Source organism: Anguilla anguilla, chromosome 13 (assembly GCF_013347855.1).
Source record: "Anguilla anguilla isolate fAngAng1 chromosome 13, fAngAng1.pri, whole genome shotgun sequence".
NCBI classification, from domain to species: domain Eukaryota; kingdom Metazoa; phylum Chordata; class Actinopteri; order Anguilliformes; family Anguillidae; genus Anguilla; species Anguilla anguilla.
The window spans coordinates 14,963,627-14,982,457 of record NC_049213.1 but is presented as its reverse complement, the minus strand read 5'-3'; the positions used below and the strand labels follow the sequence as shown (position 1 = coordinate 14,982,457).

At 47.9% G+C, this 18,831-nt stretch overlaps 1 protein-coding gene across 1 annotated transcript in view; it reads left to right on the top strand.

Moving 5' to 3' along the window:
- The window catches only part of LOC118211380 (E3 ubiquitin-protein ligase Itchy-like), a 31,738-nt gene that overhangs the window by 7,175 nt on the left and 5,732 nt on the right, over nt 1-18,831 (top strand). Inside the window, exons 2-20 of the mRNA XM_035388551.1 lie at nt 2,848-2,937; nt 4,973-5,114; nt 6,287-6,411; nt 7,268-7,402; nt 8,084-8,132; nt 8,851-9,026; nt 9,696-9,906; nt 11,766-11,861; nt 12,260-12,434; nt 12,929-12,998; nt 13,270-13,354; nt 14,031-14,159; nt 14,823-14,895; nt 15,222-15,293; nt 15,852-15,940; nt 17,161-17,320; nt 17,749-17,882; nt 18,143-18,283; nt 18,590-18,710. Coding sequence (XP_035244442.1) covers nt 2,868-2,937; nt 4,973-5,114; nt 6,287-6,411; nt 7,268-7,402; nt 8,084-8,132; nt 8,851-9,026; nt 9,696-9,906; nt 11,766-11,861; nt 12,260-12,434; nt 12,929-12,998; nt 13,270-13,354; nt 14,031-14,159; nt 14,823-14,895; nt 15,222-15,293; nt 15,852-15,940; nt 17,161-17,320; nt 17,749-17,882; nt 18,143-18,283; nt 18,590-18,710 — 2,253 coding nt within the window. The 5' untranslated portion in view covers nt 2,848-2,867. The remainder of the gene's footprint in view (nt 1-2,847; nt 2,938-4,972; nt 5,115-6,286; nt 6,412-7,267; nt 7,403-8,083; nt 8,133-8,850; nt 9,027-9,695; nt 9,907-11,765; nt 11,862-12,259; nt 12,435-12,928; nt 12,999-13,269; nt 13,355-14,030; nt 14,160-14,822; nt 14,896-15,221; nt 15,294-15,851; nt 15,941-17,160; nt 17,321-17,748; nt 17,883-18,142; nt 18,284-18,589; nt 18,711-18,831) is intronic.

Below are 18,831 nucleotides of genomic sequence, written 5' to 3'. Positions count from 1 at the left end.
CCAAAATGCAGGCCTGGTGTATGGAATACTTTGGAATGTTCTTTTTTATCAGGCGCAGCCTGTTCACTGAATGTGACATGATTATAGTCTACCTGAGCCACTTATAAAGCAATGACAAAGGAAATCAAGGAAATAAAAAAAATATATATTTTAATATTTCCAATTGCTTTTCAGTTGTCAATTGCCTTTTTGTTCCACTGTTTTTCTTATGCTTGGTTATAGAATTCAGAGGTCACATTAATACAGAAAAAAAAGAATGGTGCCTTGCTGCATTCTCAAAATGCAGGCGTACCGATGGTGACATTCAATTCAGTTCTGAATGAAGAGATTTCTGTTTTGATTTGCCAAACCTTCGGCGTTTTCTGATATTAGCCGACAAACAGCTGGGAAACAGAGTGACATTAACCCGTCCTCAATAAAAATTCACATAAAACTTGGTATCTATAGCGAACAACAGCAACGGCAACAATGTTGAACGACAAGCTAATTTCAGATTGTACGTTTTGGTTTTCACAGTGACTAAGTAAACAAAACAAACACCCAGAAGCTGAAGCAACCATAGTGGAAATTTGATTTGTGATCTGATGCAGGCAACAGTAGAATTGGCTACCTACCTCATTACATAATATTTGGAAAAGCCAACCGGCTTGCAGCTTAAGTAACTGTCCTATATGCAGGCTCTGGCATCACTGCCATTTTATACTGTTATCTGATGTGGCTACTGGCTAGCTGGCCCCTTAACTTACAATTAAAGCTAGCCAGTTTGGTCATTGTTTAGTGCAATATTACTGAGTAGTAAGTACACGTAATAAGTTTTTCTTCAGATTTAAAAATTGGCAACCAACTAGTGATTTTATGCACCTTTGCTTGATTTATTAATACATAGCTATTAATAATGACGGTTTGTTTGAAACACAAATAACACAGGCTTTTGAAATTGAAGATTTCAGAAATGTAGCGCAACCTTTGGCAAATTTTGACATCTAAACTATATTGAAAATATGTTATGAAATCCTGTCCATGTAATGTCAAACAGCTTTACATACAGACTTCACTGCCACCCCTACTTTGCTATTCTGTGTGGGCTGAGCTATATTTGGGTCCCAAGTGTAAGGTCAGTGGGGATTTCAACATTATCCTTCCTGAATCCTGCGACAGTGCTGGGAACTCCGTATGCGGTGGAGGTCAGCAGATGATCTATTTCCTGTAGAGATCACCATCTGATCATCTGCTTTTTCCACTTGTGGCAAGTTCCTGTGTATTATCTTTTTAATATCGTGCATCTCTTATGCTGTGCAGAGGTGATGGAGGGTTCTCTCCTCATTTGCTGTGATAGGAGAAAGCCTCCATAGACCAGTTGATCAAATGGGACACACATCATTGGACCAGTAGTTGCCACAAAATGATGGTGTTCCTGTGCACAGGTACAGCTATTGTTTAATGAAATGGCACAAGAAACACAGCCTGACTAGCAATGTTTACATTAAGAAAGGACATAAAATAGGAAAATTCTTTAAAAAATACAAAAATAATTGCTTTGGGTTCTTCTTGCAGGGACACAATAGCCTGGTTTCACTCACTATTTATTTCTTTGTTTGATATGAGCGTTACTTTTTTCCTTGCTAGTACATTTTGTATTTCTTAAAATTTGGCAGTTGCTGAACTCGCAAAACACTAGGTTTGTGAACGGAAAAAAAACAAGCCCTTGCATTTAACATGAGTCATAGTTGAGCAAAGAGGTCTTTTTTTTTTGCCTAAATGCCTTTGGTTTGTGGCAGAAGCTTGTGGAACCCGGTTTTCATAATCAAATAAATACCGTTGTAACACTAACGCTGTTATTCACCTAAATTAATGGGTTCAATGTTCAGTGTTCTATTTTAAACTGGCCAAGTGCTGATTATGATTGGAGCTGATTTGCAGTAACCAACCCAAATTAGCAGTGATAAACGGACTCTTAAATTCCCCAGAAGACTGTTTTGAGTTGAACCATGCCTCAGCAATTCATTAAGAATGAGCGCTAGCCTAAACAGCTTAATTCTGTAGAGAAATGTCAAAATCATAATTCAGACTGTGCCAAATGTTTAACCCCAGATCTTTAACCTCAGCCCCGACGCGTGCTGTACACGTGTTTCAGAACCCTGCTCAGGGGTCACGGGCCATAAAAGCTGCCATCGTGGACGGAAAGCATTGCGAAAAAAACGGGCGTGGCCGGCGAGCGATTATCAGCGAATCGGATGGCAGTAAAGGGGTTGATTTGGCTCAGCTGTCTTTGTTTTTTAAGAAGGGAAGCCAACGGTCACGGAACCGTTCCGACCCGCGGAACCGCAACTCACTTCCGCAGACACATTTTAGCTGGCACCACCTGTGCATGGCGTCCTACTAAACGTCCCTCAAAGGTCGTCCGTGAGTGAGTGACCACAATTTGCCATGGTCCTGCGCGCCGTGGGAAATCTGCTGGTACTCACACCAAATACACCACAGCGCTGGCGGCATTCTCAGCCCAACGTTGGCACCGCGCCCGGCAACACCAAGGCGAGCGTAGATGTGTAACTCCCGTCTTACCGAAGGATGTCATATACACATAATCTGTAATCAGCTGACCGAAGGTACACGACCCCCTTTTTATGATTTATTTCCCCCCATGACGTACAAGGCAGCCAATTACAACACTCCCTGTGAAAATCGCTGCATCGGCGGTAATCTTTGTCTGTGTTCTACAGTCTTGGGTCAGTCTGTGCTGAGCTGAGAAATATGGGGTCCATTCATTCGGGCTGTTGGTTTTATCATTGGAAACATGCAATGTCTGCTTTTATTTTTTGCTTGAGTGTGTCCTTGTGTGTGTTGCAGGTTGACGACCCCGACCAGCTATGTCCTGTAGTGCCGCCAAACCGGGCTCCACCAATGGCTACACTATGAAGGCCCAGCTTCAGATCCTCGGTGGGGTTTTTTATTTTTATTTTTTTTAAAGAAATTAAAGTGTTCTCAATTTCCTGTTTCGAGTCGAGTCGTGTAATTTAAGTGACAGCCCGACGGCTGCTTAAGGAACCGTTTTCTGTGGGGAAAAGCGATGGCGTTACAGCGCACATCCACAGCCCTGTTAACCCAGCCCCCCGTCATGTGACCTTGCGTGTGGAAGCAGCCCGATGGCTCATCGAAAACGCCTGAGTTTTGTGGGCGTCGTCGTGCCAAAGCGTCGCAGCGCTTCTGTTCCCGCGGCGGTTCTCGGGCCGCCGTGTACCATCACCTCCGCTTCGCTAGCGGCCAAGCTTTAGCGCCAAGGTGCCGAGACCAGATGTCCACGGACCGCGGCGCTGCGCCGGCTGGGCTATATCGGCTGGGCTATATCGGCTGGGCTATTTCAGCTGGGCTATATCGGCACAGCGAGTGGGCAGACGTGCTACTCGCCTGTACGCCGTGGGCTCTGGCGCTGTTAGACATGCCAGCGTCTCCTCCTCCAGCTCGAAGCACTTTTGCATGTTCTCTGCCACCAGGCCTCTGAAATTTTATAATAGTTCTCAAAAGTGTATGGTAAGAACTTCCACTGTAAGCGGTGCACATGTCTTATGTTAGTGGAATTTTCCACAATACCTGGCTGGTTGTGATTCACATGTCAGCATTTGAATCCGTTCAGCCAGGTGGGATGAAAGCTATAATAATAATAATAATAATAATAATGCTATTATGATGTTTTTTTGAACAGCACAGTTTAAGCAGCTAAATAGGCCTACAAAAAATCTTTTTGGGTGGGGGCAAATCTAAATCAATAGATGGGAAAGGCTGGAATTACAGTATTCTTGAAGTCTAATAAAGCACTCTTGGGGTCACAGTGTTTGGAGCAGCTGTCATTTCCTCAAACATGGACATGGAAGCTGCTTAATCACTGTCATTTGTGTGCTTATAAAAGGATGTTGAGCAGTTGTCCCGGACATGTTTTGATACCCTGTCTTCTGCGAGCACACCCTCGGTCCAAGTCGCCATGTGCAATTTGCCATAATTATACCGCACGCCACCGTCGTACGATGTCATCTAAGGCTAGGACTCGCAATCGCTTATGCCTGAAAAACGAGATGAAAACAGCCTAAAGCCCAGTGTTTGAGCGATCGTTATTCGCTACCTTTCAGTCAACATATTGACTTGTCCGGGCCCTTTCTCGAAGGTCTAATTGAGCCCTGAAATTGACTTCTGCGGCGACGCCGAGCGGGATGATGTACGCCGTTCCCATTAAGCAGCGATGATTGGGTGATCTGCGCTGCTCTCGTTAAACAAGCACCAGGGAATAGGGCCTTGGCACGTCTTTAGAATTTTATTACAAAGCCCATTTAGCTTGCGGGTTTGTGGGAGTCTGAGCTGATTAAGTCCTTTATGACAGGCCCTGCGCCTCTGCGGGATTCTTCCCTCAGAGCAAGAGCGACCTTAGCTTTAGCTACGTTGTACTTCACGCGAAGAAACGGGCAAAGGCCCGACTGCGGGTTCGATTCGCGGGGTTTGTGAACCCCCCGTTTCTGTGAGAAAGCGAGATCCTTCAAGCTGAAGTAGACTCAGATGAACTCATTATTTGTGTTAGACCAGATTAGCCGAGAAGTCTTTACTTGGTCTAATATTGATCGACATTACATTTGGCGGTGCTGACGCAGTATTTTCAGTTTCACACAGGCTTTTAAACGGCAGTGCATTCGACGAATGCCACTTCACTTATGATCTGGCTTTGTCCCACCTTCGTTACAAACCTTAGTCTTTTCAAACAGTCGGGGGTTTTTCGTGAACCGGGATCCTTGTTAACCTATAATCTTGTATGTATTTTATGTTCGGACCCCAGGAAGATTAGCTGCGCACTGTGTATTGGTAATGGGGATCCTAAATAAATAAATAAATAAACCTGTTTCTAGGCCCGCATTGAATGCACGCGCACTGAATTGGTATCTTTTGTTGTTCTTGATAACTGATGGCTATCTTGTGCTCTTCTTGTGTGCAGTGCTGTCGGCGAAGCTGAAGGAAAACAAAAAGAACTGGTTCGGGCCCAGCCCTTACGTGGAGGTCGCCGTGGACGGCCAGTCCAAGAAGACGGAGAAATGCAACAACACGCACAGCCCAAAGTGGAAGCAGCCAGTCACAGTGTAAGAGTCTGAGCCAATATGGCTGCCAACGCCAAACTGGCCAGCACCGGGCTGCTCTCGCTCAGTCACCTCCCATTACAGGCATTTAGCAGACGCTCTTATCGGAGCGACTTGCTCAGCATTCTACATAGCATTTGTATCCATTTATACAGCTGGATATATACTGAAGCAATGCAGGTTAAGTACCTTGCTCCAGGGTACAACAGCAGTGTCCTACCCGGGAATCAAACCCTTTAGGTTACAAGACCAATTGTTAGGTTACAAGACCAGTTCCTTACCTATTATAATACACTCCCGCCCCAGACCTCACTATTTATTACCCAGCCTTCTAGGTCTTCAGTTGGGCATTTCAGAGCAGTCTTGAAAATATTGCTGGCCAGCGGCTGCCCACATTCAGTTCATATTTGTTTTAGGCTGGGGTACCGAGCTGCGATGGTGCTGCCAGTTCCTCTCTAGGCAATGACTACACCATAGTACACTCCAAAAGGTCCTCTCCGTCCAGCGTCCTCCCGCTAGCTTGCTGTCCCATCTCTTCTCTGCCCTCGTCCGCCCCCTTCCCCCTCCTCCCCCTCCACGGTGGGACCACCTTCCCCTATCAGACGGGGGGAGGCAGATTCACCGGCCCTTTTCCCCAAATGTCTAAAAGCTCACCCATGCAGGCTACGCCGCAATGATTCAATTTAATGATAATGATAATAATAATAATAAAAGGAGCTCATTATCCTGTAGGTCTTGAGGCATGCACCTTGATGGTGGCAGTTATATGACTGTTACTTAGTGTATCACTAGCTCTTGTAGCGTTTGCTCTCCATGTGAAATATTCTTTTATATGTTGCATTTTTTGTACTTGTAAGCATTTGTGAGCATTTGAACGCAAGGCTTCGGAAAGAGCAGGCTGGAACCACTGCACTTAAATTGTGAGACTTCGGTTCTGCGTCATAGATATTCGTCTGGCCATTACTATAGAGTTCCACTGGCGTCATTATATGACATTAAGTTCTGCCAGGGTCACTGCACATGAGCCTCCAGCTGTGGAAATGATTACATTGTGCCCAGTTATAACATAACGCCAAACTGCTTTCTTGCCCTGGCGTTTTCTTTCACTACAATACACAGCACGACTCGCAAAGATCAGAGTTTATTCGTGGTCTTTTATTCCCTCCCCCGAACAGAATCGTCACGCCCTTCAGCAAGCTGATCTTCCGGGTATGGAGCCACCAGACGTTGAAGTCGGACGTTTTGTTAGGAATGGCCACGCTGGAAGTCAGCGAAACCCTGAAATCGAACAACATGAAGAGTGAGTGATTCACTTCCGGGTTCTCTATGGTGCGTGCGTGTGTGCGTGCATGCGTGTGTATGTGTGCGTGCGCGTACATATTCAGATAATTCATTTGACTAAGAAATCGTCCCCTGACATTGGAGCATATAAGCTGTCCTATGCTTTTAGCTGTACTATACTATACTGTAATAAGATGCTGTCGTTTCTTTTTAGCATGACCGGCGATCGCTTCTGTCTGAGCGTGTCTGTAATCTTATGACCGCGAGCTTAGGAACAGAGGCCACGGGCCCTGTCGTGGCTTACTGCTCTGTTGCCGTAACGACCCGAAGGCCGAGCGAGGAGGCTTGCTGCCGACACAAAGGGTCCATTCACAGATGTCTGGCATGCGCTGGGCATGTGATCTGCGCTGTTCCATCATGAAGCCTTGCTCTCAGAGCAGATGGAAAAGACACTCGAACAGAAGCGTTTGCGGATTACAGCTAACTGCGCAATTGTTAGCAGAGTTCAATAGTTATACTGGGTCTGGCTAACGGCTAACCCCTTGTTTGTCTATGTTCATATGAAGAGTGATTACGTCAGTTTGAGTGTGAGCTGTGCCACGTGCTTTTTGGATTGTTTCTTTGTTGTTTTTCTCCCTTGGCTTAATTGATATTTTACCTGAATTTGATTGGTCAATAAATCAGTGGAACAATTTATTTTTGTCTAATGGCATTTTGAAATGGATTATCACAGTTCTTTTGGACATTTTCTAGAGGTAAGCCAAAAACGGGTGAGAGGTCTATTTGACTGACTGATCGATTGACCATCTGATTGATTGACTGATTGATTGATTGATTGACTGGTGTGGGGCTGAGATCTCTGCCTCTCCTTCCAGTCTCCGAGGTGGTGCAGACCCTGCAGCTGAGCACTGACCGGGACCTGACGGACGTGGTGGGGGACCTGTCCGTCTGTCTGGACGGGATGCAGGTGGACCCCGAAACGTTCGCTTCTGCGGACGCCGAGAACCTGAGTGAGTCCTCCGGACGTGCGTGGTCGTAGTGACGACGACGATGACGATGACGCGATGTGAAAAGTGCCTGTAAGGACAACTGGAGACTTGGGGGCGTTATGTACCGCTCTGTAAAAGCGTAGGCAGGTGTAACGCCGTGGTTATTTAAGGGCTGCTCACCTGCGCCGCTCGCCGTCTGCGGTGTTTTTCATCACGACGTCGCGCTCAATGTCTTCCGGTACATTAGCTTTTATCGGAGGAGGATGTGAAATGAAAAGGTCTTTCCCCTTTTGTCTCATCGTCCGCGTCGACGTTTTTACCTCGTTAACTTTTTGTTCCGAATCTTCTGTTCCCTCTCCTTCTCACGAGGCCATTAACGTGAGACCGCAGCCAATTAACAGTCCCTTTCCGCTCCTCTTTCCAAAAGCGGCCTTATGACGACACTCACTCACCGTTACTAGACTTGCATTTATTTCTATGTACTTATCCCCCCCCCCTCCCCTTTTCTTCATAGTCTACGGTACGTGCATTGTTTTAGCAGAGCGTTTGCTATTGAGGAACAATAGGAAAGCAGGAACATAGTGCGTGTTCAAGTGAGACAGATTTCTCACAGGAACAGGCACTATGAAAGGCGTGGAAACGACTGTCTGCAGGCCCTTGAGCTGTCGCGTTTTAAACTGACACTGTTCTCCCGTACAACAGGTGCTCTGCCCAACGGGGACTCGGGACTGAGCAGCGATCCCGTTGCCAGGTAAGCGCTAGCCGTGGCGTCCCCCGCGGTCTCGCGGCTGAGGCCGAAGCGTTTGCTTTTCTCCGTTTGCTCGTCGCCGCGGCGCTGCTGAGCTGGGCCCTGAGACTGTGCGCGCTCTGCCGTCTGTTCAGAGAGGGAGAGGTGTAGCGGTAAGCGCAGCGACAGCGCAGGCAAGCGGGCGGGTGGCTGTACATTTGCGGCCTGTCCGGAGATCCCTCGGCCTCTCCTTGGTTGCCATGGCGTCGCTCAGGTTGTTCCAGCACGTCTTTGTGTTGACCAGCTGAGGTGTGGAGTGGGTAACATGGTAATGTTATAGTTAGAGCTGTGTAAAGATAGAGTTACCTGTGTAATGGTAAGTTTGTTAGTTACAGTACATATTGGTTTGTTAGGTTAACATTACACACATTGATCATATTTGGGCCTCTGTGACTTCTTGGTGGTATTCCTGTGAGTTGCACTGATGTTCTCTACTTATGAAAGTCTGGATAAGAGCAACTACTGAGCGCTGGGATGTAATAGAATGTAACATATGGTAACGGAATCTAACATAACGTAATTGAATGTAACATAACGTAATTGGATGCATTATTTTATTTATTTATTTAATGTAACGTAACATAATGGAATGTAACATAACATAATGTAATGGAATGTAACATAACGTAAAGGAATGTAACGTAGTGTAATGGAGTGTAACGTGTCACGGTCCGTTTCACAGGACGAGCAGGGACACCTCCCCCTCCATCGACAGCCTGGAAGACATTCCCAACGGCCGGAGGACGGCCAACGGCACGGGGTCGCCCTCCCTGTCGACGGGGGGCCCCAGGCCCTCGCGGCCCCCTCGGCCCGACCGCCCGCCCCCGCCCACCCCACGAAGACCCACCTCTTCTCCAGGTTTGGCCCCGCCTCATTCTCGTGGTCTGGGTAGTTGTGTGGAATAATGGGTAAGGGAAAAGGGCTTGTAAACTCAAGGCTGCGGGTTCAGTTCATATGTAGGACACTGCCCTTGTACCTTTGAGCAAAGTACTAGACCTGAATTGCTGAGGTATATATCCAGCTGTATATCCTGCTAGCGCCTGGCAATTCACTTTTGTCCCCTGTTGGGGACACGAGTCTCTGGTCTTAATCTCAAGAACCATATATTCTACTGTATATTCTGTATATAACAGTATATTCTACATGCGATAAAAATAAAATTATATTTTTGAAAATTTTTATTTGCAACGTGTTTTTGTCGTCCAAGATGCTTGGTATTATCTCAAAAAATGACAGTACTTTTCTACAGGGTCTGAGGAGGATTAATGGATACGTTGTGAAAATGCAGAAATTTTGCTCTGGAGTTGGTCTGGATAAGAGTGTCGCCTAAATGACTGTAATGTATTATAATGCTGTGTAATGTAATGTGATGTAGTGCAGTATGCTCTCTGTGTGTCTGTCAGACCTGTGCCCTGATGACTCATCCCTAAAGGCCCATGCAGGCTTTGTCTCTCCTCTTGTGTGCGCGCGAGGGCGCGGTTAGTCGTTCTCACGCCAGCCGTCGCTAAGCCCTACCTTTTCCCGCAGCCTCGTCCAGCAGCTCCGCCCCCAGCGAGGCCAGCGAAGCTCCGAGCGGCGGCACCCCGGCGCGCACGCCCGCCCCCGCCCCCGACGGCTCGGAGAACAGCCCCAACCCCCCGCCCCCCGAGCCCGGCCCACCAGCGCCCAGGCAGGGGGCCGGCGTCACCCCGGGCTCTTCCAGAGCCGCCCCCATGAGCACGGGCCCGCTGCCCCCTGGGTAGGTACTGCGTAGCACTGCTTCAGCCTTCGGATTCAGGGAGGTCACTTTCTAGAACTTTCCGAGCCAAGGCAGCACGAACGCCAGGATGGTGAAGACTCTGAAGGACTCTTTGGACGATTATTAAAAGGCAGCAGTTCTGTCCACATTCAGACTTGAGGCTCATACAGGCCGTCCCTAGTCTTTTGGGGGCAAAAAATTGTTTGGGGGCTCCTTCAAAGCATTGACACCTTCTGATTCTTCTGCTTGGAAACCGATGTCAAAGAAAGACTAGGAGGCGGGGTCCAGGGTGAGAAGGCGGGGCCCTAGGCGCAGTGCCTGATCTGCCTGGTGGGGGGGTGGGGGGGTGGGGGGGGGGGGGTGGGGTACAGCAGCATCTTTCTTTGTGATTGTTTGATCTCTCATCTTAAATATGCACTTCAAATTAGCCTATATAAACACAACCTAACCTTCTCTCAGCTGAATGACAAGCAACTCCATTAAAGCCTAATTATATTTGTATTAAATCGACCTCCGCTCGCACATATAAACATGACAGCATTCAGTCTCATGCATAAACAGTAATGCACGTGATCGATAACGGGAACTGCTCATTTGCGTTTCAGAGTTCAGACCAGAATAAACAGAACGGTTCTGTAATTCTGCGAGGGGTCCCGCGTCAGGGTCCTAATTTCAGTACAAACGAATCGCCTCGCTCCCGTTCTGCTCGGACAGGCCAAACCCCCCCCTAACAGAGTAAATCTGAATCGCGCCCGACGTCTTTGTTTCAGACCCCACAGGCCCTGCATGGCTCTGTTGCAGGGCTCTACGTCTGCGTCATTGTTGCACCATTGTACATGCTAATGCGGCACGTTTTCAGAAGCTTTAAAGCCAAAGTCTCGGACGCATGTGAGAATCCCCCCTCCCCCCTGACGCACTAGGTACCAGGGGAGTGTAACCTCTGGTCAATCAGTGACAGCGTTGTACTATGGACTGTCAGACAGAAGAGAAAAGCCGCAGTACTGCTGACCTTGAGGGCCAGATCTGCATGTCCCTGGTCTACATTGCTACAGGGGATCTATGAAGTGTGCCCCAAAATATATGTCCTTTCAGTTCATTTGAAAATAGTTTTTGTGAATTCTTTTTTTTTTTCATGGCAAATGGTGTTTTTGAATTATTGTTTAATTTAGAAAAAGTGCACGGCACCGTGGGATGCTGTTGTACACGGCCAGCATGGGGACGTGCTTCCTGGGAAATTTGTCTAGGAAGGGCGCCCATAGGTTCCCTCAGATTCTCAAAGGGAAGGAACTGAGGTTAACCACAGGACTACAGAGGCCCTGCATCAAGGGGACTAGATGTAGCGTCCGACTGTCCAGCACCGACTCTGTCTGTCGCCAGCTGACTCATTCTGGGTGGATTTAGAGTTAGGCATCTTGAACTGGATTTCTCCTGTCTGGGCAAATTTAAAAGCCATTTTTCGTTGTTAGTTCCAAGTTCTCCCCCTTTTGAAAAGCATTTCTGTTTTTGTGACACATCGTTAACTTTAAGGACTGTGAGCAGTGAGCGTCAGTTTGTGAGGCAGCAGAAGCCGATAGCGGCAGCAGAAAGGACCTTTGTCTACGTGCTGCAGGAATATTCATGAGTCTCGTTATATGAATAGAGCTGCAGCTCCACAGAGATGCTCCATTGTCCTAGAGATGGACAGCTGTTAAATTGCTTTTGTGGTGGTTTTCCATAAGGGCGTCTAAATGTATATGAACCTGTGAAGGCCGTAGGTGAACGCCTAAAGGCAGGTGCAAATGCTAGCGCCCAGTTGCGCGTTGCTTTTGGGGCCTGCTGTCGCTGACTATTTTGTCTTTGTGTTTGTGGCCTGCTGGTAGATGGGAGCAGAGAGTAGACCAGAACGGCAGGACGTATTTTGTGGATCACATCGAAAAGAGGACGACGTGGGACAGGCCGGAGCCTCTGCCCCCAGGGTAATACCTCGCCCACCCCCCCACAGAAATACCTCAGTTTCCACAGTAATGGCTCTGTTTCCACGGTAATACCTCTGTCCCACACAGTAATACCTCAGTTTCTATGGTAATTCCTCTGTCCCACCACAGTAATACCTCAGTTTCCACGGTAACACCTCTGTCCCCCCACGGTGATACCTCTGTCCCACCACGGTAAATCCTTCTGTTTCCACGTTGATACTTTTGTCCCCACAGTAATAATTCAAACTGCAGAATGTGTAGAGGAGATCTGTTTATTGTATGAAGAGACGGTGAGGCAGTGTTATGCCCATATTGGTATTATGGGATTTAGCAGTGAGAAACAGGGGGAAAGGTTTTCCTGCACGTAGGGTCACCGCTCTCCCCCTCCCTCTCTGCAGCTGGGAGCGGCGCGTGGATCCCATGGGCCGGATCTACTACGTGGACCACATCACCCGGACCACCACCTGGCAGCGGCCCACCGTGGAGTCCGTGCGCAACTACGAGGAGTGGCAGCTCCAGCGCAACCAGCTGCAGGGGGCCATGCAGCAGTTCAACCAGCGGTTCATATTCGGGGTAGGTGACCGCTCGCCTCAGCCGGTCATGGTCGTGCTGGGGTTGGGACCGGGTCGCCGTTCGTCCAGGTTGCCATGTTGAGCTTGCATGACCGTCCGCCCAGCAGGTCAAGGTCATATTAGGGTTAGGACTGGGTCACTGTTCGTTCAAGTTGCCATGTTGGAGCTGAGCAACGGTTCGCCCAGATACTCAGATTGGTATCAGGTGATCTTTCACATAGATTTTTGATAGAAGTGACTTCACCTGTAGCAGTAGTGATGACATGGGTAATGTAGTGATACTACACCCATCGCAGCCTGTCTGAATGGACTTACAGGGGTGATTTTAATGCACCTCTCCACTGTACCACCCCAGTGCTGCAGGTTCATCCTGCATGTTTGACTGTTTCACACAAGTTAGGTTGTCTGTGTTTGGGGACCGGGTCCGTGCATGCATTGCCTCTGCTCATGTCGATGTATCCCCCTCCCCGCCCCTCCTTGTTTATGTTACTCCAGCTCCAAGATCAAGTCCCGGCAACGGCAAATAAAGAGTTTGACCCGCTCGGACCCCTGCCGCACGGATGGGGTAAAGCCTCACATTCGCCGCACACAACCGCGTTATAACTGGAACCGCGCGGCTGCAGCTTTTTCAGTATTGCTTAATGTGAATTAAGATTAGCATCTAAAACCGAGCACGTAGTCACTTAAGCTTCATTCCTGAGTTGATGCTAATTATAATGAAGTATACTTGTTCAAGAGCATCAGTAAAGTGGAGGGAGAGCATTGAAGGAGGCTTATGAAGGTTATCCTTGCGTTGTTTTGAATACTATCATTTGTGCGTGTTTGTTTGACCATAGAGAAAAGGACAGACACCAATGGCCGGGTGTACTTTGTGCATCATCCGACACGGGCGACCCAGTGGGAGGACCCACGGACTCAAGGGTATGTCATCAAAAGGAGACAGGCAATCAGCAATGTGTGTCATAAAAAGGAGACAGGCTATCTGTAATGTTTGTCATCAAAAGGAGACAGGTTGTCTGTAATGCATGTCATAAAAAGGAGCCAGGCAATCTGTAATGTATGCCATCAAAAAGAATCAGCAAATCAGGAATGTGTGTCATCATAAGGAGATGGGCAATTAGGAATTTATGTCATCAAACAGAGACTGGCAATCAGTAATATAAGGAAGCTAGCTTTAAGTTACCGCATGGTCAGTGGGACTGCTCCATACTGCTACATGTCAGGATTACTGTGCACGTTTTCAGAGCTGCTGTTTCAGCCGAGTGTGATCAGACCATGTCATTTGGGCAGTGTGAATGCGAGATGTGTTCTTCTGCTGTAATGAAGCGGTTTCCCTGCCCTTAGGCCCACCATGGGGGGATCCCTGGGCCTACTGCCTTCAGCTCCAACCGAGCTGTTAATTAACTCGTTTTGATTGAGCTCTTAATCAACCAGCTTTTTTCAGTTTGCCGTCTCCTGGCAGTTATCTTCGCACAGCTCCTTTGCGTGAGAACAAGCAAAGCGTTCGCGGTGCCGTTTGCGCTAATTAAAAGGTGGCGGTTAGACAGGCAAACGAACGAAAAAAACGCTCTGACCCCCGACGACCTTACTCCCTCAGTCTCCTGAACGACAAGCCGCTGCCCGAAGGCTGGGAGATGAGGTTCACGGTGGACGGGATCCCCTACTTCGTGGACCACAACCGGAGGACCACCACGTACATCGACCCCCGGACCGGCAAGTCGTCCCTGTGAGTCTCCCACCTGGGCCGCCGCCCGTCGCTGACGCTAGCACGCGTCTTTTAAGATTAGCACGTTAGCGCTGACGCCGGGTCCACCCGCTGAATGTTTAAGGGTTTAAGGGTTTCGCGGCGCTCCTGTGAGTCCGGACTCTCTTCTTCGGGCATGCAAATGTTATCCGTGGGAAGGCGCAGGTGCTGTCTGCCGAGCTGGCTCTGGCGCTACAGGAATATCCTGTTTTCTGCCGATTGCAATCTGCCGCTTTTGTCTTAGCTGAACGACTGTCAGCTCATATAATGTCCGTGGGAGTATTTGACATGCAAGCTAATATTTAACCCTGTTCTTGATTACTGGGGCACGCAAGACCATTTTCAGTGAAGCTGCTACCACATGACGTAGATCCAGCAGTTCCGTTAAACCGATGCAGTTTAATGTACAGTAATATGTAAGGGGTCAGTTAGCGGCTGTGCTAATTATGAGGCAGATAGCAGGCAGGTGAAACGCTTTCAGAGCTCACACCCGAGCAGCTGGCCGAATGTGGCAGTGACGTGAGTTGTATCTCCTCCGCGACCTCTGTGGGAGAACGCTTCGCGAAACTAGGCGAAAACTAGTTTGAGCACAGGTCAGCGCCTCAGCGACTCACCCCCCCCCCCCTCTCAACCCCTCTCTCCCAGGGAAAACGGGCCCCAGATCACCTACGTACGAGACTTCAAGGCCAAGGTCCAGTACTTCAGGTTCTGGTGTCAAGTAGGTGTCCAATTTCTGAAATAGACAAGTCTTTATATTCCTCCAGAGAGACACTGCTAATAACACTGGTGCTAGTGCCTCCTCTCTTAACTGGAAAGTAATCTCATACATCATTCTCTTGTGTTGCAAGGGTTAAAAAACCCTTTTGTATTTATAAAAAACATATTGATGTTATTCAGAGTTAACATGTCATGCTTTTGTATTTGTGCCAGTGACTGTCATTGCTTTACTGTGGTCGTGGTGTCACAGGCAGGTTAACTCACGGCGGCGTGCAAAGAATGCTAACGGTTTATCCCCTTCTGTTCTGTTCTCTCCCTTCCGCACAGCAACTGTCGCTGCCCCAGCACATAAAGATCACTGTGACCCGGAAAACCCTGTTCGAGGACTCCTTCCAGCAGGTGAGCAGCCTCTCGGGCGTGGCCGCGGAATTGGGCTGCGGGCAGGGGATGAGGCCGATTGGTTAACGGCACGTTTAACTGACCAACCGTGTGCACCTTTGTCCTTCCAATTTTTTATTTGGCTGCCGTCAATTTCTTGCTTATTTTTTTATATGATGGCACACAGCACGTCTTGTAGAAGATTTCGTGTATCCTGACTCTCACGCTTTCAGATTTTAAATAGCTTTGTTGCGCTTCATAGTCCAATTCTCACCAAACGGAACAAGACAGACCTTATAAGCAAGGAATTCTGGTACTCTTGGAGCGGGTACAGATCCTGTGCTTTTCTAGGGTACTACATCACATAGGCCTAGTAAATGGTATTATTAGTATTATTTTATCATATACATGGTTCAGTATTAAAAAAAATTCTACATGCAATTCTGTAACTAAAGAACTACTTTCTTCTGCTGTTGGTTTTCTTGTTGTGTTTTCAGTGATGGCTTTTGTTTGCACAGCGTAGATCCGGTCAGTATAAGACGGCCCACTCACGCTTTTCATTCTGACTGGATGCTTTAGATAATGAGCTTCAATCCACAAGACCTGCGGCGGAGGCTTTGGATCATCTTTCCAGGGGAGGAGGGCCTGGACTACGGAGGCGTGGCGAGGCAAGTTCACCGGCTTCGCTCTCTGTGGGGGGGAGCTGCACAAAGTCCAAATAAAAAATTCAACCCTAATTTGGCACACCTTGTTCTACGTGCAAACTACTACTAATTAGCAGCTCAATGAGCTCTCCAGCTGTTGAATGTGGAGATGTGCTTTGTTAGGGTTAGAGTGTAAACCTGCAGGACAGTAGATCTCCGGTAACAGGGTTAGTTACCACCGCATTATACCGATCATTTCTGGGGACAGTGAAGCATTTGAGATAATGCGTAGTAGGTGCATTACAGACACCTGAGCTGGGAGACAGGCCAAATGATAAGTTTCCTCTCCTTGAATAAAGTCAGATGTTTCAGACCCCTCTCAACATGCATAAATTGTGGGAATGCGGGATAGGGGGGGAGATAGCAGACAGTTTGTAGTTCTGTTCCCCTCTTAGCACTGCAGAGTTGGTAGTTCTGTTCCCCTCTTAGCACTGCAGAGTTAGTAGTTCTGTTCCCCTCTTAGCACTGCAGAGTTTGTAGTTCTGTTCCCCTCTTAGCACTGCAGAGTTGGTAGTTCTGTTCCCCTCTTAGCACTGCAGAGTTTGTAGTTCTGTTCCCCTCTTAGCACTGCAGAGTTTGTAGTTCTGTTCCCCTCTTAGCACTACAGAGTTAGTAGTTCTGTTCCCCTCTTAGCACTGCAGAGTTTGTAGTTCTGTTCCCCTCTTAGCACTGCAGAGTTTGTAGTTCTGTTCCCCTCTTAGCACTGCAGAGTTTGTAGTTCTGTTCCCCTCTTAGCACTGCAGAGTTTGTAGTTCTGTTCCCCTCTTAGCCCTGCAGGGTTAGTAGTTCTGTTCCCCTCTTAGCACTGCAGAGTTTGTAGTTCTGTTCCCCTCTTAGCACTGCAGGGTTAGTAGTTCTGTTCCCCTCTTAGCACTACAGAGTTAGTAGTTCTGTTCCCCTCTTAGCACTGCAGAGTTTGTAGTTCTGTTCCCCTCTTAGCACTGCAGAGTTTGTAGTTCTGTTCCCCTCTTAGCACTGCAGTTTGTAGTTCTGTTACCTTCTTAGCACTGCAGAGTTAGTAGTTCTGTTCCCCTCTCAGCACTGCAGAGTTAGTAGTTCTCTTCCCCTCTTAGCACTGCAAAGTTTGGCGTGTGCGTCTTGAATGTGAATGTGCTGCGTCTGATTGAAGGTGTGGTTCGGGAGGCGATGAGTTTAACATGCGCGCGCGTGTGCCGTTTGTGCAGAGAGTGGTTCTTCCTGCTGTCCCACGAGGTGCTGAACCCCATGTACTGCCTGTTCGAGTACGCGGGCAAGGAGAACTACTGCCTGCAGATCAACCCCGCCTCCTACATCAACCCGGACCACCTCAAGTACTTCAAGTTCATCGGCCGCTTCATCGCTATGGTGAGCTTCTTCCGGTCGAATGTTGTTCTGTTGCGTTCTCGGTGGAATTGGAAGCAGGATGCTGCCCATGCTCATTGAAAATTCTCTGAAAGATAAAATTAGGGATGGGAAATTTATTGAAGACAATTTGTCTTGATGTTGATAGCATATTTGATTCTCTTGATTGGAGACCATCAAGAAAAACTTAATGGTCTGTGTGAGGGCACATTTAGTTTTGCATGAATTATACCTGATTCATCATGTATTTTCGGGGATATTTAGGCCATTTTTTTGTTGCTTGACTGATGGTCTGTGATCTAGTGGGCTGTAAAGTTTTTTATGGGGTCTGGAATTTGAATTTAGGGCACTGCTAAGTGTGGGATCCCTGTGAAAAAGAGAAATGTACGTCAAAAAAGGATTTTGACATTGTTCTCTGTGTTTGTTTCCAGGCATTGTTCCACGGGAAATTCATTGACACCGGGTTCTCACTGCCTTTCTATAAACGCATCCTGAACAAGCCTTTGGGCTTGAAAGATCTGGAATCCATCGATCCCGAATTCTACAATTCCCTTATCTGGATCAAGTGAGTTAGTCTGTCGTCTGGGCAATTGAAAACAATTTGAAAATGAGTGCGTTATTAAAATACAAATACATTAATAATGCTGTACAGATTAAGTTTTCAGTAGTTAACAACTACATTAGTTAATGCCAATTCTTGCAACCTTATTGTAAACTGTTACCCTAAAAAACATTTACTGGCAAATAATATTTCTGTGAATCTTCCTCATTCGCAATGGCCGTGCTCGTGATAGTAAAAGGAAGCGTTCCTGGTTTTGCGTTTAGAGAGAACGACATCGAGGAATGCGGTCTGGAGATGTACTTCTCCGTGGATAAGGAAATCCTGGGAGAGGTCACCACCCACGAGCTCAAGCCAGACGGAAGCAATGTCGTGGTCACTGAGGAAAACAAGGAGGAGTACATCAGGTAGGCCTCTGACCTCCTTGGCATTGCTTTTTTACCTCAGGGAAGGAAGGCAAGACGAGGGGTTATGGCTTGAAGCAAAGTCTTGGGAGTGTTTCTTCCTCCTTCGCATTTGTTCTCTGCTCCTCAAGGCCCCGAGATCAAAGGTTTGCTCATAGGTTTCTTTCCTGACGCGTAAATCTCGCTGGAAAAGAAATTTGATTTCCGTGGGTTAATAAAAGACGACAGCTCGCTTAACGTGGCGTTCTTACGGGCGGCGGTGGCAGCGTTACAGGAGGAAATGTTTTCATGTCTAACCCCCTCCTCCAGGCTCGTGGCCGAGTGGCGGCTGTCCAGGGGCGTGGAGGAGCAGACCCAGGCCTTCTTCGAGGGCTTCAACGAGGTCCTCCCGCAGCAGTACCTGCAGTACTTCGATGCCAAGGAGCTGGAGGTAGGTTTACGGCCCCTTACTGAACGGAACCTCCACTGGGTGGGGAGGGTTGGGGAAATGCGGACCCAAAAGGCAGAGGATGGGAAATTAAGAGCATCTCTCTATTGGTCAGCTGCCAGGA